Consider the following 19,002-nt stretch of genomic DNA (forward strand, 5'->3'; position numbering starts at 1 on the left):
GTCTCCCATAGTACACACAACATTTAGTGTTTAGTAAATATAAACTGATAAATCCCTTTTCTCATCAGCAGTATATAACAGTCTTGTGACTTCTATCAGTGTCCAGCAGAGCCCTGGTTAAAGCTTGTAGGAAGAGTTTTCATTCTGCTCTGACTGTCCTATGAGGCTGCATGATCCCTGACCCTCTGTCTGGATAGTCCTGATCACATGCACCCTCTCAAAGAATAAAAAAACTCTCTAGCCATACACAGTAAACTGAGCGTGTGCTGTGTGACTCATAGAGCTCTGTACTTTTAGCAGATGGATTGGGGACTGTGGAAGAAGGGGAGGGTCAGAGAAGACAGGATCAAACAGCCTTTTTACACAATGCAGAGGATTAACCCCTTAGGTTCCACAGTGAGTATAACAAGCACGCTTTACTGCATCTACAGACTGATTGTACTGCTGGGGGTTTAGTAACACTCAAAAGTGAAGGTACTATTCACCCCCCCCCCCCTCCCCCCCCCAACACCTTTGAAGCTTCTTTTTTATTGGCTCCCACAGTTCTTGCCTAATTGAGAATGACGTCACTGGGGGAATATCAGGCCTCACCAGTGATGAGGCTCATTCACATTACAAGAAGCAGATAGGTGGTACAGGAAGATACAACAGTGCATAGTGGTGTCATCCTCCTGACTATGCAGTGTGAAAGGGATTTGTGAACCACAAGAGCATTCATTCGTCCAGCAGGAGTTTCACTCTAAGGACCAGGAGCGGACTGACCATTCGGGTGCTTGGGCACTGCCCGAGGGCCTGGATCAGTAGGGAACCCCATGAGATGCCCCTGGTACCTTTTATAGGCTTTTTTGGGTGTGCTTTGAGTGTGGGCAAGGACACATGGGCCTCATAATCCCCTATTGCCCGGGGGCATCATGAGTTGTCAGTCCGACCCTGCTAAGGACGGAGCCCTTACCTCCACAGGTGTGCTGGTCTTCATGCAGGTCATATTCGGGTGGGCAGGAGCAGAAGAAACCTCCAATGTAATTGTTGCAGAAATGTGAGCAGGGATTGATGGAGCTATCTTCACATTCGTCCACATCTGAGAATAAAAGACAGGAAGGAAAAGATCATGAAGAAGAAGGAGTCACCAAAGCTTCCATCCTTCCCAGAGCACCAGGTGGACTGGATGGACCTGCCATGGTCATCACCCCGCAGAGGACACATGGAACTTTGACCTTCCCTTCTCTCTATAGCAAATGAAGGGAGAAGACCACTCTTGGAATGCTTCAGTTTTCATGATGCTTTTCTCTATCCAACCTTCTACTAGATCAGATACATCCAAAATTTTGATGAGGCCCCCAGGCATCCTCTCTCTCTGTGACACCGGGCTGTGTCAATGGAGACAATAGAGTATTTCACTTTACCATGAAATCAAGGATGGGTAGTAGGAGGTCTGTCAGCATAGTCAGTGCACTATAGGGCTCGGCGCTGAGGATTGAGGTTGTCGGAGAAGAGCAGCAGTGTGGAGAATTCACTTTAAATTTACTCAACAGCTTATCAGCAGTTTTCGACATCAGCTGATCTTCATTGGAATATAAGGCTTTGGTGTAAATTCTAAGCCCTTCCACCCTTCCAGCCAGCAAGTCCTGAACTTTGCTGTTTAGTAGTCACCAATATAAATACATTTTATACCATTGCATAATGGTCATCACTCCTATGAACAATTACTGTACCCTTTATTAAACTATGGTTTCTTTTTTTCAGAATTACAAACCTCGAGCTCTTGGTTTTTTAGCCTTGTTAGCCGTTTCTGGGTTAATATCCAACTGGTGGTCAAGAAGACCAGAAGCTCTGTAGGCAATACATCTACAGTTGCAAGAAAAAGTATGTGAACCCCTTGGGATTACGTGGAGTTTTGCATGAATTGGGCATAAAATGTGCTCTGAACGTCATCTAAGTCACAACAATAGAAGAACACAGTCTGCTGAACATAATACTACACAAACATTAGATGTTGCCATGGTTTCATTGCACATAACATTCACAGTGCAGGGAGGAAAAAGTATGTGAACCTTTGGATTTAATAACTGGTTGACCCTCCTTTGGCAGCAATAACCTCAACCAAACGTTTCCTGTAGTTGCAGATCAGACCTGCACAACGATCTGGAGTCATTTTGGACCACTCCTCTTCACAAAACTGTTTCAGTGTAGCAATATTCTTGGGATGTCTGGTGTGAATCGCCACAGCATTTCAATCGGGTTGAGGTCAGGACTCTGACTGGGCCACTCCAGAAGGCGTATTCTGTGCTGTTGCAGCCATTGTTTTGTTGAATTACTTGTATGCTTTGGGTCATTGTCCTGTTGCATCACCCATCCTCTGCGGAGCTTCAGTTGGCGGACAGATGGTCGTACGTTTTCCTGCAAAATGTCTTGATAAACTCTGGAATTCATTTTCCCATCAATGACAACAATCCATCCAGGCCCTGAGGCAGCAAAGCAGCCCCAAACCATGATGCTCCCTCCGCCATGTTTCACAGTGGGGATGAGGTTTTGATGTTGGTGTGCTGTGCCTTTTTTTCTCCACACATAGTGTTGTGTGTTCTTCCCAAACAACTCAATCTTGGTTTCATCTGTCCGCAGTATATTTTGCCAGTAGTGCTGTGGAACATCCAGGTGCTCTTTTGCAAACTTCAAACGTGCTGCAATATTCTTTTTGGACAGCAATGGCTTCCTCCGTGGTGTCCTCCCATGTACTCCATTCTTGTTTCATGTTTTCCTTATTGTAGATGTGTCAACACAAATGTTAGCATGTGCCAGAGATTTCTGTAGGTCTTTAGCTGACACTCTGAGATTCTTCTTTACCTCATGCAGCATTCTGCGCTGTGCTCTTGCAGTCATTTTTACAGGACGACCACGCCTAGGGAGAGTAGCAACAGTGCTAAACTTTCTCCATTTGTAGACAGTCTGTCTTACCGTGGACACATGAACATCAAGGCTTTTGGAGATACTGTTGTAACCCTTTCCAGCTTCATGCAAGTCAACAATTCTTGATCGTAGGTCTTCTGAGAGCTCTTTTCTGCGAGGCATGGTTCACATCAGACAGCGCTTCTTGAAACCAGTAAACCCAAAACAGGTGTGTGTTTTTTAAGGGCAGGACAGCTGTCAGCAACACATCCAATATCATCACACTGATTGGAGTCAAGGTTGGCTCACTCCTGGCTCCAATTAGCTCTGGGAGAAGTCATTAAGCTAGGGCCTCACATACTTTTTCCTCCCTGCATTGTGAATGTTTACATGTTATGTGCAATTAAACCATGGCAACATCTAATGTTTGTGTAGTATTATGTTCAGCAGACTGTGTTCTTCTATTGTTGTGACTTAGATGACGTTCAGAGTACATTTTATGCCCAATTCATGCAAAACTCCACGTAATCCCAAGGGGCTCACATACTTTTTCTTGCAACTGTACATGTGAAGGAAGCCATGGAGACCTGTGACTAAGGACCACTCAATATCAGGGTTAAGGATACAGTACCGGATCTGTATTATCTTTGCATCAGCAGTCATTGTCTAAGTTCAAGCTGCCCCAATAAACTCCCTAGTGGGGCCCCCTCCCAACTCTGGGCCCCATAGCAGTTGCGTAGGTTGCCATTTGTAGACGCTATAACTTTCACATAAACCAATTATTATACACTTATTGTGATTTTTTTTTAGCAAAGACATGGAGCAGAATACGTTTTGGTCTAAATTTATGAAGAAATGTGATTTTTTTAAAATTTTTTTTGGACATGTTTTATAGCAAAAAGTCAAAAATATAAATTTTTTTCAATATTGTCTTTTTTTTTATAGCGAAAAAAATTAATAGCACACAGGCGATCAAATACCACCGAAAGAAGGCTCGATTTGTGGGGAAAAAAGGACACAGATTTCATTTGGGTGCAGCGTTGCATGACCGCGCAATTGTCAGTTAAAGTAACGCAGCACTGTATCACAAAAAATGGCCTGGTCAGGAAGGGAGGGGAATCCTCTAGAGGGCGAAGGGGGGGGGGGAGAATCCTCTGGAGGGCGAGGGGTTAAAGAACGGCCCTTTGCTGGCTATATCCACTACTAGCCAGAGCACAGGTAAGACACAGATGTGTACAGGGCTGCTGTTAGAAATCATGGGGCCCTGTACAGCCTACCTGACAGTCCCCCCACCCCGGGCCTGGGTGTGTGGGTTCAGGTGTATGACCCCGCACCCGGCTCCAGCAAACCACTTATTCATGTGGCCAGGGCACCCGTGTGAAAAAGCCCTTAATTGTGTTTTTTTCAATAAATTTTTAGAATTTTCATTTTTTTTCTTTCATTAATAATAGCCCTGGTGATATATTGGAGGTCTAAACAGATCCCCGATTTCTCAGTTCTGAGACAGAAGAGGTAATTGAGGACACAAATCCCCAATCCTTGCTCAGCTGCTACAGAATGAAAGGATAGGAGGCACTCTATACAGAGGCTCCCTGTTCATTCACAAACTGAAGAAGCATAGTAAACACAGGAGGGAGGGGGCTTACAGGGGGATCAAAGCTTCAGATGATGGGGATCCTGGACAGGAGAGGGGGTGATCAGAACAGCTATTCCCAGAAACCGATCCCCCCGTGGTTCCCCCTGCAGCAGCTGACAGAGAAGTCAGTTGTGCTGCAGGGAAGGGGAACTGCCTGCATTATAAAGTTGCTCGGGCCCCCCTGTTGAACTGATGGGTCTTGGGCCCCATACAGGAGGGCCAGTGCTACCCCCTTATGAGTGGCCCTGGATGTAGTAAACACATACCGACTGCTATGTAGTAGGCAGAGAATCCTGTGTATCTCTCCTGGTTGGAGAAGTCAGACGTGAAGGTCAGTTTTAGTCTTCTGGAAGGGTAGTATCTCTCTTTTATGGGGTGTCCCGGGACTCCACCCAAATTGCGTCCACACAGCGTGTCCTGCACGGCATCTCCGATTATTACCTGAATCAGAAAGAGACCCGTTAGATCAGGATCTGTGATACAGGCAAACTTAAAGTGTTACTAACCCCACAACAGTACAATCAGTCTGTAGATGCAGTAAAGCATGCTTGTTATACTCACTGTGGAACCTAAAGGGTTAATCCTCTACATTGTGTAAAAAAGGCTGTTTGATCCTGTCTTCTCTGATCCTCCCCTTCTTCTACTGTCCCCAATCCATCTGCTGATAGAACAGAGCCTTGGGGGCAAGCTGCACATGCTCAGTTTGACATGTACTGCTAGAGAGTTATTTTTTTTCTTGGGAGAGTGCATATAATCAGCATAGGGCCAATCAGCACTGTCCAGACAGAGGGTCAGAGGGTATGCAGCCTCATAGGACAATCAGAAGAGAATGAAAATTCCTTTAACCAGTGCTCTGCTGGACACTGATAGAAGTCACAAGACTGCTATATACTGCTGATGAGAAAAGGTATTTAGTAGTTTATATTTACTAAAATAATTGCATTTCCATGTTGTGTGTACTGTGGGAGAGCAGATATAGTGAATGCAGGGTCCGGGGAGACCAGATATAGGGAATGCGGGGTCCGGGGAGAGCGGATATAGTGAATGCAGGGTCCGGGGAGACCGGATATAGTGAATGCGGGGTCCAGGGAGAGCGGATATAGTGAATGCGGGGTCTGGGGTGAGCAGATATAGTGAATGTGGGGTCTGGGGAGAGTGGATATAGAGAATGCAGGGTCCGGGGAGAGCGGATATAGTGAATGCGGGGTCTGGGGAGAGCGGATATAGTGAATGCGGGGTCCGGGGAGAGCGGATATAGTGAATGCGGGGTCCTGGGAGACAAGATATAGTGAATGCAGGGTCCGGGGAGAGCGGGTATATTGAATGCGGGGTCCGGGGAGAGCGGATATAGTGAATGCGGGGTCCTGGGAGAGCGGATATAGTGAATGCGGGGTCCGGGGAGAGAGGATATAGTGAATGCGGGGTCCGGGGAGAGCGGATATAGTGAATGCGGGGTCCGGGGAGAGTGGATATAGTGAATGCAGGGTCTGTGGAGAGCGGATATAGTGAATGCGGGGTCCGGGGAGACCAGATATAGTGAATGCGGGGTCCGGGGACAACGGATATAGTGAATGCAGGGTCCGGGGAGAGCGAATATAGTGAATATGGGGTCCGGGGAGAGTGGATATAGTGAATGCGGGGGCCGGGGAGAGCGGATATAGTGAACGCGGGGTCCGGGGAGACTGGATATAGTGAATGCATGTCCAGGGAGAGCGGATATAGTGAATGCAGGGTCCGGGGAGAGCGGATATAGTGAATGCAGAGTCTGGAGAGACCGGATATAGTGAATGCAGGGTCCGGGGAGAGCGGATATAGTAAATTTGGAGTCCTGGGAGAGTGGATATAGTGAAAGCGGGGTCCGGGGAGAGCGGATATAGTGAATGCGGGGTCCGGGGAGAGCGGATATACTGAATGCGGGGTCCGGGGAGACCGGATATAGTGAAAGCGGGGTCCGGGGAGAGCGGATATAGTGAATGCGGGGTCCGGGGAGAGTGGATATAGTGAATGCGGGGTCCAGGGAGAGCAGATATAGTTAATGCGGGGTCCGGGGAGAGCGGATATAGTGAATGCGGGGTCCGGTGAGAGCGGATATAGTGAATGCAGGGTCCAGGGAGAGCGGATATAGTGAATGCGGGGTCCGGTGAGAGCGGATATAGTGAATGTGGGGACCGGGGAGAGCGGATATAGTGAATGCGGGGTCCGGGGAGAGCGGATATAGTGAATGCGGGGTCCGGGGAGAGCGGATATAGTGAATGCGGGGTCCGGGGAGAGTGGATATAGTGAATGCAGAGTACGGGGAGAGCGGATATAGTGAATGCGGGGTCCGGGGAGAGCGGATATAGTGAATGCGGGGTCCGGGGAGAGCGGATATAGTGAATGCAGAGTACGGTTAGAGCGGATATAGTGAATGCGGGGTCCGGGGAGAGCGGATATAGTGAATGCGGGGTCCGGGGAGAGCGGATATAGTGAATGCGGGGTCCGGGGAGAGCGGATATAGTGAATGCGGGGTCCGGGGAGAGCGGATATAGTGAATGCGGGGTCCGGGGAGAGCGGATATAGTGAATGCGGGGTCCGGGGAGAGCGGATATAGTGAATGCGGGGTCCGGGGAGAGCGGATATAGTAAATGCGGGGTCCGGGGAGAGCGGATATAGTGAATGCGGGGTCCGGGGAGAGCGGATATAGTGAATGCGGGGTCCGGGGAGAGCGGATATAGTGAATGCGGGGTCCGGGGAGAGCGGATATAGTGAATGCGGGGTCCGGTGAGAGCGGATATAATGAATGTGGGGACCGGGGAGAGCGGATATGGTGAATGCGGGGTCCGGGGAGAGCGGATATAGTGAATGCGGGGTGCGGGGAGAGCGGATATAGTGAATGCGGGGTCCGGGGAGAGCGGATATAGTGAATGCGGGGTCCGGGGAGAGCGGATATAGTGAATGCGGGGTCCGGGGAGAGCGGATATAGTGAATGCGGGGTGTGGGGAGAGCGGATATAGTGAATGTGGGGTCCGAGGAGAGCGGATATAGTGAATGCAGGGTCCAGGGAGAGCGGATATAGTGAATGCGGGGTCCAGGGAGAGCGGATATAGTGAATGCTGGGTCCGGGGAGAGCGGATATAGTGAATGCGGGGTCCGGGGAGAGCGGATATAATGAATGCGGGGTCCGGGGAGAGCGGATATAGTGAATGCGGGGTCCGGGGAGAGCGGATATAGTGAATGCGGGGTCCGGGGAGAGCGGATATAGTTAATGTGGGGTCCGGGGAGAGCGGATATAGTGAATGTGGGGTCCGGGGAGAGCGGATATAGTGAATGCGGGGTCCGGGGAGACCGGATATAGTGAATGCGGGGTCCGGGGAGAGCGGATATAGTGAATGCGGGGTCCAGGGAGATTATTTTTTTACATAATTCTACATTTTCATATCTGCCTCAAGTTTTGTTTCAAGGCTAGCAGTGATCACTTTGTTTTCTGGATAGCATAAGTTCCTGGAGTTCCTCTATAGGCTTATAAATGGCTTGAAGTTAAGGCAGGTCCAAGTTTACCTTCAGGGAGTCGTACTCGCACCCATCGGAGGGCTCGATGTCCAGGTGAATGAAATACAATCGGATGCCGTAGCCCTCGGGCACCTGAACATCCCAGGATTCCTCGGCGTTATCAGGGTAACCTTGTGGGAAATTGGGAGACGTGATCTCCCCAAACGTAGGGGGGGAAGCCGCACTGACACACCCCAGGAGAGCAAGAAGGAGCCACCTGCTAAAAAATAAATAAATTAATTAATTAATTCATCAAAGGAGCTGAAATTAAAACTGTCTCTATTGCTTTATAGCCACCAGTTAAAAGTCAAGATTTCATTCCTTAACTTTGTAGTGCAGACCTAAATCTCATTGGTTGATTGAGTCGGTTAAAGTGTCCAATCAAAACTGCTTTTTTAAGTTTTGGAACAGGTGAGATAAAAAAACCTCTGTCAGGATAGTATGATCAATAGAGAGATTTCTCAATACTTCTTGGTGACAACCAGACAGGAAGTGAGGGGAAATCTCCAACAGCGCCACAGACCAAAAAATATAAAATTATATATATATATATATACACATTTATATATAAAAAATAATATAAGAAAATAAATATAAATAAATATCTATCTATATATTTATATATATATATATATATATATATATATACACACACTTTATATATACATATATATATGTGTGTACATATATATATATGTGTGTGTATATGTTACATATATATATATATATATACACTGTGTGTGTGTATATATATATATATATATATATATATATATATATATATATATATATAAATTATTATTAATATTTAGCAGAGTAAGGTATAATCCTAGAACCCCACCCAGCTTGCTATACTGCCTGTGACTCCGTTGCAGATTTTGCAGAAATCTCATTGGTTGATTGATTCGGGTAAAGTGTCCAATCAAAACTGCTTTTTTATGTTTTGGATATCTGTCAGGATAGTATGATCTCTGGGTCTCCAATAGAGAGATTTCACAATACTTCTTGGTGACAACCAGACAGGAAGTGAGGGGAAATCTTCGACACCGCCACAGACAAAAAAAAAAAAATATATATATATATACACATATATATATAAAAAATATATATATTTTTTTTAAAACTGTCCATTTTGGTTGCGGTTTTCTGCCAAATGCATCTTGAATTTTCGGTTCGGGTCGAAAAATATTCATTTCGGTGCAGCACTAGTTATAACCCCCCTTGCTCTATCCAAAATGAAATAAAAAAGTTGTACCTCTAGTTCTACTTGAACCCTTCTGTAGGCTCCTGCCAACATTCTACTGAGAGTGGAGTGCTGCTAAAAAAGAACTGGATTGTTGTCTTCTTGGTGGATTACGGATTTCTCAGGCGTTGAAATCTGCCAAGAGAGTTCAAGGGCTCCAACGTCAGCAGGAGAAGCTAAATCCTTCACTGGCTGGCGTCTTGGACAGGGACTGAGATTCATAGAATTTATAGGAGTTGGCTCAACACATGGTGTCGCTCAGAGAATATCAATGAGTTGGCTCAACACATGGTGTCGCTCGGAGAATTTCAATGAGTTGGCTCAACACATGGTGTCACTCTGAGAATTTCAATGAGTTGGCTCAACACATGGTGTCGCTCTGAGAATTTCAATGATTTGGCTCAACATATGGTGTCCCTCTGAGAATTTCAATGATTTGGCTCAACATATGGTGTCCCTCTGAGAATTTCAATGAGTTGGACATGGTGCCCAGCAGGAACTAAGATTCCTAGTTTCAATGAGTTGGCTCCACACATGGTGTCGTTCAAAGAATTTCAATGAGTTGGCTCAACACATGGTATCACTCGGGGAATTTCAATGAGTTGGCTCAACACATGGTGTCGCTTGGAAAATTTCAATGAGTTGGCTCAACACATGGTGTCACTCAGAGAATTTCAATGAGTTGGCTTTACTATAGACATGTAGGCCACCCTTACTATAGACATGTAGGCCACCCTTACTATAGACATGTAGGCCACCCTTACTATAGACATGTAGGCCACCCTTACTATAGACATGTAGGCCACCCTTACTATAAACATGTAGGAAGCCCTTAGTATAGACATGTAGGAAGCCCTTACTATAGACATGTAGGCCACCCTTACTGTAGACATGTAGGAAGCCCTTACTATAGACATGTAGGAAGCCCTTACTATAAACATGTAGGAAGCCCTTACTATAGACATGTAGGCCACCCTTACTATAGACATGTAGGAAGCCCTTACTATAGACATATAGGCCACTCTTACTATAGACATGTAGGCCACCCTTACTATAGACATGTAGGAAGCCCTTACTATTGACATGTAGAAACCCCTTACTATAGACATGTAGGCCACTCTTACTATAGACATGTAGGCCACCCTTACTATAGACATGTAGGAAGCCCTTACTATAGACATGTAGGCCGCCCTTACTATAGACATGTAGGCCACTCTTACTATAAACATGTAGGCCACCCTTACTATAGACATGTAGGAAGCCCTTACTATAGACATGTAGGCCGCCCTTACTATAGACATGTAGGCCACTCTTACTATAGACATGTAGGCCACCCTTACTATAGACATGTAGGAAGCCCTTACTATAGACATATAGGCCACTCTTACTATAGACATGTAGGCCACCCTTACTATAGACATGTTGGAAGCCCTTACTATAGACATGTAGGCCGCCCTTACTATAGACATGTAGGCCACCCTTACTATAGACATGTAGGCCACCCTTACTATAGACATGTAGGCCACCCTTACTATAGACATGTAGGAAGCCCTTACTATAGACATGTAGGCCACCCTTACTATAGACATGTAGGAAGCCCTTACTATAGACATGTAGGCCACTCTTACTATAGACATGTAGGCCACCCTTACTATAGACATGTAGGAAGCTCTTACTATAGACATGTAGGCCACCCTTACTATAGACATGTAGGCTGCCCTTACTATAGACATCTAGGCCACCCTTACTATAGACATGTAGGAAGCCCTTACTATAGGCATGTAGGAAGCCCTTACTATAGACATGTAGGCCGCCCTTACTATAGACATGTAGGCCACCCTTACTATAGACATGTAGGCCACCCTTACTATAGACATGTAGGCCACCCTTACTATAGACATGTAGGAAGCCCTTACTATAGACATGTAGGAACCCCTTACTATAGACATGTAGGCCACTCTTACTATAGACATGTAGGCCACCCTTACTATAGACATGTAGGAAGCTCTTACTATAGACATGTAGGCCACCCTTACTATAGACATGTAGGCTGCCCTTACTATAGACATCTAGGCCACCCTTACTATAGACATGTAGGAAGCCCTTACTATAGGCATGTAGGAAGCCCTTACTATAGACATGTAGGCCACCCTTACTATAGACATGTAGGCCACCCTTACTATAGACATGTAGGCCACCCTTGCTATAGACATCTATTGAAGACACTTTGATCTTTGAGACTTAAAATTACCCCCATCAGATATTGCAAAAAAGGAAACGGTAAGAGTTACCTTTATCCAATGAGATTGAGGCTTTTCGCTATCTAAGTGCAGTCAGAACAAGAAATGTGGCCTAAGGGGTTATGGTATTTCCTGCACTTTCTTTTATACAGGAGGCGGTCTCTGTTTCATGCTCAGGACTGGAAAGTAGTGTGCAGCAACCAATAGACAATGACCATATGGCACATTGTGCAATGACATTACATTTTGGCAGCACTGCGTTCCAGGGTCAGCAGACAGGGCCGTGGATAAGGGGGTACCATCATTCCTCATGTAGGGGGCCCAGGCAGCTGGTTGAATTGGATGTGGGCAGGGAGGGTGATCGGTATGGTGGAAGGGGGTAGGTACTGGAACCGATCCCCTGTATGACTCTGCAGCAGCTGAGAGCTGGCTTCTTCTCCTCTCCCTCCCGCTGGCTTTCAGCTGCTGCAAAGAGAACCATACAGGGGATCAGTTCCAGTAATTACCCCCCAGTGCACCCATCACCCTCCCTGAGCACCATAAGTTTCCCCCTGATGCCCAGGCCTCCTGTGTTCCCCCACAATGCTGCCGTTTCCCATCTCTCCTTTCAGCAGATCTTTCAGGATGGAGAGTAGGAAAGGGTCCGATAAATATGTCACATTTACCAGCCCCTTCCTTTCCTAAATGATCACAACGGGTGATCGGTACCAATCTCTAACTGTGTACATTCATAACTGAAGCAACACCTTTGTGCTCTGCGAAGGTCTGCTTGGAGGGTTTTCTCTTGGATATTCCATATGACTCAGGGGTCTCCAAACTATGGCCCTCCAGCTGTTGAAGTACTACAAGTCCCATCATGCATCTGCCTCTGGGTGTCTTGCCTTTGGCTGTCAGAGGCTTGCAAGGCCTCATGGGACTTGCAGTTCCTCAACACCTGGAGGGCCGTAGTTTGGAGACTCCTCTAGCACCTTGGGTGAAGCGGTTCTTTTAGTCTCCTCATGCCCGGACTGACCAGAATCCGAATATCTCATAAAGTCTGCCCAGGGGCGGACTGACCATTTGGAAGCTCGGGCACTGCCCGAGGGCCCGGGGTCAGTAGGGGGCCCCATGAGATGCCCCTGGTACCTTATTCATAGGCTTTTTTGAGTTTGGGCAAGGACACAGGAGCCCCATGATCCCCTATTGCCCAGGGGCCCCATGAGTTGTCAGTCCGCCCCTGGTCTGCAGCCAGCTGTAACTTCGGCTTCCTGTACACGAGCCTACTCTGACCGCCGGCTGCTGGGAAACACAAATCGCGGGAAAAACGCAGTACCACGGTTGCCGCGTTTTGCCACGCTTTTACTGCGTTTTCCCGTGTTGGCATTCAAAACGATCCTATCCTGAACGTGATTCTTTTACGTTCATTAGAGGGAGGTTTAACTTTACCTAAACGTGGCAGCTCTTACCCGGGTTCACGCTTATGCGTTTTGCAGAAACGCAGTAAAGTCCATTTAACATGATTTCCTATGGGACACGTTCTCATCTCTGTGTTTTCACCCCGGTGCGTTTTTTGGAAAGGGCCAGGGCAGGGGCGGACTGACCATTTGGAAACTCCGGCACTGCCCGAGGGCCCGGGGTCAGTAGGGGGCCCCATGAAATGCCCCTGGTACCTTTTTCATAGGCTTTTTTGAGTTTGGGTGAGGACACAGGGGCCCCATGATCCCCTATTGCCCAGGGGCCCCATGAGTTGTCAGTCTGCCCCTGCAGGGGCCCCATGATCCCCTATTGCCCGGGGGCCCATGAGTTGTCAGTCCGCCCCTGGGTCAGGGACATTTTTAAAAGCAAAAAGTTGCGTGTTTGGTTCTATAGACTTCAATGAAGACGCTGCAGAAAAGCATGTAGTGCGTTTTTGATGCATTTTGCATTTTAATCTGCCTAGCAACCAGAAAAAAAGCATAAAAAATGCAGCAAAACGCATGTGCAAAAACGCACCGCAAAAATAACTGCAGAAAGGGATCAAATGCAAACTGCATAGGTGGGAACCTAGCCTTTAAAAAAAAAAAAAGCTGAACAAAACGCAAAATGCGGTAAAAACGTGTCAAAGACGCATCAAAAATGTGTGTAGAAAAAAGCAAAACGAACTGCGGAAAGCACTGAAAAACGAACAAACAGCAAACTACATAGGTGTGAATGGAGCAGGGGCGGACTGACAGCTCATGGGGCCCCCGGGTAATAGGGGATCACGGGGCCCCTGTGTCCTCGCCCACACTCAAAGAACACCCAAAAAAAGCCTATAAAAGGTACCATTTCATGGGGCCCCCTACTGACCCCGGGCCCTCGGGGAGCGCCCGAGTGCTCGAATGGTCAGTCCGCCCCTGGAATGGAGCCTTAGTTCAGCGTTTTTCAACCACTGTGCCGCGGCACACTAGTGTGCCGTGAGATATTGTCTGGTGTGCCGTGGGAAAAATTGCAATTTCATCCGTAACATAGACCTTTTAATCCGGCCCGTGGAGCGTGATACTGTCAGGATGATCTGTCCCCCTCGACGTATCTGCGCATGTGCCGGAGATCGCCGATCGGCTGCTAATGCCTGAAACTGGCACATGCGCAGATACGTCGAGGGGGACAGATCCTCATAGGAGACAGATTTTCATGCTACACCGGAACGGCGCGGGAAGACGGCGAGAGGAACGCGCGGAGCAAAGGTAAGTGAGTTGACACAGGGGGGGCTTGGGGACTTAATATGGGGGATGAATTACTATATGGGGGATGAATTACTATGGGGGATGAATTACTATGGGGGATGAATTACTATATGGGGGATGAATTACTATGGGGGATGAATTACTATATGGGGGATGAATTACTATGGGGGATGAATTACTATAGGGGGGATGAATTACTATGGGGGATGAATTACTATATGGGGGATGAATTACTATGGGGGATTAATTACTATGGGGGATGAATTACTATATGGGGGATTAATTACTATGGGGGATGAATTACTATATGGGGGATGAATTACTATATGGGGGATGAATTACTATGGGGGATGAATTACTATATGGGGGATGAATTACTATAGGGGATGAATTACTATATGGGGGATGAATTACTATAGGGGGGATTAATTACTATGGGGGATGAATTACTATATGGGGGATTAATTACTATGGGGGATGAATTACTATATGGGGGATGAATTACTATGGGGGATGAATTACTATGGGGGGATGAATTACTATATGGGGGATTAATTACTATGGGGGATGAATTACTATATGGGGGATTAATTACTATGGGGGATGAATTACTATATGGGGGATGAATTACTATGGGGGATGAATTACTATATGGGGGATTAATTACTATGGGGGATTAATTACTATAGGGGGGATTAATTACTATGGGGGATGAATTACTATATGGGGGATTAATTACTATGGGGGATGAATTACTATGGGGGATGAATTACTATATGGGGGATTAATTACTATGGGGGATGAATTACTATGGGGGATGAATTAATATATGGGGGATGAATTACTATGGGGGATGAATTACTATATGGGGGATGAATTACTATATGGGGGATGAATTACTATATGGGGGATGAATTACTATGGGGAATGAATTACTATGGGGGATTAATTACTATGCTTACTATGGGGGAATATTACTATACTTACTATGGATGACACATACACATCATTCATCTACTCTTGGTCCGGCCCCCGAGTCCAATTATAAAATACTTTATTATTTCATAATAAAGTAATTATAAAATAATTTCTTTGTGTTTGTTTCCTATTCAAGAGAATTACTTTATATATAGTCAATATAGGCACAGAGGTAAATTTTTTTAACATTTTCTAATGGTGGTGTGCCTCGTGATTTTTTTCATGAAAAAAGTGTGCCTTTGCACAAAAAAGGTTGAAAAACACTGCCTTAGTTAACATTCCAGCATGCGTTTTCAAATGAACGCTCATCCTCGGCTCGGGCTTGATTTGCATGCATGCGTGCCAGGAACATTTCCAACATGCACCGAAACGCGCTGCTAAAGAGCTGAAATCCTGATGTCCCCTCCCCCCCTCCACACATCTGCCGCAGCTGCGCAGCACCATGCGGTTCAGTGTGGCAGGATTTCTACAAAAGGGTCGGGGACTTTTTTTCCCTGCGTTTCTCGCGGGTGGGGCAGCCCAATGAAATGAATAGGCTCCTGGACACGCGACATGCGGGGCCCCATAGTGTGAACCGAGCCGGCAGCAGGACCGCACAGAATAAAAATCATCGCAGACTTCTCTTGCTGTAGTCAGATCAGAAAGGCCGGGTTCACACCTATGCAGTTTGCATTTGATCTGTTTTTGCAGCGCGTTTTGCGTTTTTGATACGTTTAAAATAAAGATTATTCTTGCTAGTCTCATATAGACCGCAAAACGCATCACGCCTATGCGGTTTGCAGTTTTAATTCTTTTAATTCTTGTTGCACTACATGCTTTTCTGCAGCGTTTTCATTGAAGTCTATAGAACCAAAAATGCATCACACCTATGCAGTTTGCGTTTCATCCCTTTCTGCGGTGCTTTTTTGCGGCACATTTTGCCGCGTTTCTGATGAGTTTTGCATTTTTTATTCTTGTTGCTAGGCAGATTAAAACACAAAATGCATTAAAAAACGCAGCAAAATGCACTACATGCTTTTCTGCAGCGTTTCCATTGAAGTCTATAGAACCAAAAACGCAACACACCTATGCAGTTTGCGTTTGATCCCTTTCTGCGGTGCTTTTTGTGGTGCATTTTGCCACGTTTTTGATGAGTTTTGTGTTGTTTTTATTCCTTTTGCTAGGCAGATTAAACCGCAAAATGCATAAAAACAGCAGCAAAAACGCACTACCTGCTTTTCTGCAGCGTTTTCATTGACGTCTACAGAACCAAAAACGCATCACACCTATGCAGTTCGCGTTTGATCTGTTTTTCCAGTGCGATTTGTGTTTTTGATGCGTTTAAAAAAAAAATTCTTGTTGCTAGTCTGATTTAGACCGCAAAATGCATCACACCTATGCAGTTTGCATTTGATCCCTTTCTGCAGTACTTTTTGCAGTGCATTTTGCTGCGATTTTGATGCATTTTGCATTGTTAATTCTTGTTGCTAGGCAGATTAAAATGCAGCAAAAATGCAGCAAAAACACACTACATGCTTTTCTGCAGCATTTTCATTGAAGTCTATAGAACCAAAAACACAACTTTAAAAAAATCCCTGACCCTGTCCAAAAAACGCACCGGGTGCAAACCAGATGGGGACCTGTCCCATAGGAAATCATGTTAGGTGGACTGCAGTGCGTTTCTGGAAAACGCTGCGGAAAACGCTTAGGTGTGAACCCGGGGTACAAAGGCTACTGCACTTAGCACCTGATTGTGGCTCCTTGCTTCCCTTAGCATGCAAGCTCAGTGGGTAGCATGGCAGCTTTTCCTGCTTTCCTTGTTTGAATGTAGCAGCACCCTGTAAAATAAAGATCCAAAAGCGCTTGCCGTTGATCGCTAGCTCTTTGGGCTTACAAGCGCTTCCTGACGATCGCTAGCTCTTCAGACTAACAAGTGCGTCCCGCTGATTGCTAGCTCTTTGGGCTACAAGTGCCTCCTGCCAATCACTGATCGCTAGCTCTTCGGGCTAACAAGTGCATCGTGCCGATCGCTGATCGCTAGCTCTTTGGGCTAACAAGTGCATTCTGCCGATCGCTGATTGCTAGCTCTTCGGGCTAACAAGTGCATCGTGCCGATCACTGATTGCTAGCTCTTTGGGCTAACAAGTGCATCGTGCCGATCGCTGATCGCTAGCTCTTCGGGCTAACAAGTGCATCGTGCCGATCGCTAGCTCTTTGGGCTAACAAGTGCCTCCTGCCGATCGCTGATCGCTAGCTCTTCGGGCTAACAAGTGCATTCTGCCGATCGCTGATTGCTAGCTCTTCGGGCTAACAAGTGCATCGTGCCGATCACTGATTGCTAGCTCTTCGAGCTAACAAGTGCATCGTGCCGATCACTGATTGCTAGCTCTTCGGGCTAACAAGTGCATCGTGCCGATCGCTGATCGCTAGCTCTTCGGGCTAACAAGTGCATCGTGCCGATCGCTAGCTCTTTGGGCTAACAAGTGCCTCCTGCCGATCGCTGATTGCTAGCTCTTTGGGCTAACAAGTGCCTCCTGCCGATCGCTGATTGCTAGCTCTTTGGGCTAACAAGTGCATCCTGCCGATCGCTGATTGCTAGCTCTTCGGGCTAACAAGTGCATCCTGCCGATCACTGATTGCTAGCTCTTTGGGCTAACAAGTGCATCCTGCCGATCGCTGATCGTTAGCTCTTTGGGCTAACAAGTGCATCGTGCCGATCACTGATTGCTAGCTCTTCGGGCTAACAAGTGCATCGTGCCGATCGCTAGCTCTTTGGGCTAACAAGTGCCTCCTGCCGATCGCTGATCGCTAGCTCTTCGGGCTAACAAGTGCATCCTGCCGATCGCTGATCGCTAGCTCTTTGGGCTAACAAGTGCATCCTGCCGATCGCTAGCTCTTCAGGCTAACAAGTGCATCCTGCCGATCGCTGATCGCTAGCTCTTTGGGCTAACAAGTGCATCCTGCCGATCACTGATCGCTAGCTCTTCGGGCTAACAAGTGCATCCTCCTTCTGGGGGTTAAAAGAGACAGCTACTCACCTTGTGCCCATTGCTAAGCCACGGTGTCACCACAAAGCCAGTGTTGGAGGGCTCGGGACGGCTGAGCGAAGGGAAAATTCGAGCAGTAATTTAGATCGCCCTTTATGCAGTTGTGATGAGCTCGCCCCGCGCACAGACGCATCTCTGGACCCCCTCCTACCGGGGAGTGCAGGATGAGGGACTTTTGTGCTGAACTTTGGAGTCCCCCAGCGGCCAACAACGACTACAGCTCTCCAGCAGAACAGACCAGAGTGGGGGGGCGGCTCACGACGACTTGGAGCTCCGGGGGAAATTCCCAATTTTATAACAAGAAGAGGGAAAACAGAAAAGCGGAGGATCCAGATGTAGGAGAGGGTGGGGGAGCCGGCCTGGGGGGAAAAAACCGGGTCAAGTCCAAACAGCCAATGGGATTCCGGATGGAAATGTCCAGGATTTCACAAGACTAGGGAAGAATTTGCTGGAAAGCGGCTGATTTCCAATAAATGAGGGTGGAGGGGGCAGGAGGACAGCCAACCACCCGGCCAATCACATTCATCCATCTTTAAATACACAAACTCATGGACTGATTCCAGAACCCAGCAGGGGGACGAAAACCAACGTGATAGGACTTGTTAAATAAAAAAAAAAAGAAAGAAAAGGACTGCAAGGAAATGTGTGAGACTCCGGGGAGCCGGAGAGGGGCATCTTAAAGCTGAACTCCGGGAATGAGACAACACCTACCCTTTGCAGAGGGTTGCGGGGGTGAGGTGTATTACTTGGCGCACTCCTGGCTGCAGCAGGCTTCCTCCGTTTG

At 47.0% G+C, this 19,002-nt stretch overlaps 1 protein-coding gene across 2 annotated transcripts in view; it reads right to left on the reverse strand.

Annotated features, from left to right (window-relative positions):
• Nucleotides 1–18,592, reverse strand: part of C1S (complement C1s) — a 50,776-nt gene extending 32,184 nt beyond the window's left edge. Inside the window, exons 1-4 of one of the 2 annotated variants that reach the window (XM_089662948.1) lie at nt 18,210–18,592; nt 8,057–8,264; nt 4,786–4,960; nt 953–1,078 (exon numbers count right to left, since the gene is read on the reverse strand). In XM_089662948.1, the coding sequence (XP_089519074.1) occupies nt 953–1,078; nt 4,786–4,960; nt 8,057–8,264; nt 18,210–18,220 (520 nt within the window). In that variant the 5' untranslated portion in view covers nt 18,221–18,592. Of the gene's footprint in view, nt 1–952; nt 1,079–4,785; nt 4,961–8,056; nt 8,268–18,209 lie in introns of both variants that reach the window. The other variant, XM_089662947.1, reaches the window with a different exon arrangement.
• Nucleotides 18,593–19,002: the final 410 nt, after the last annotated feature.

Source organism: Staurois parvus, unplaced genomic scaffold (genome assembly GCF_062004578.1).
Source record: "Staurois parvus isolate SC_StPar_1 unplaced genomic scaffold, SC_StPar_1.0 ptg001590l, whole genome shotgun sequence".
In the NCBI taxonomy this organism is placed as follows: domain Eukaryota; kingdom Metazoa; phylum Chordata; class Amphibia; order Anura; family Ranidae; genus Staurois; species Staurois parvus.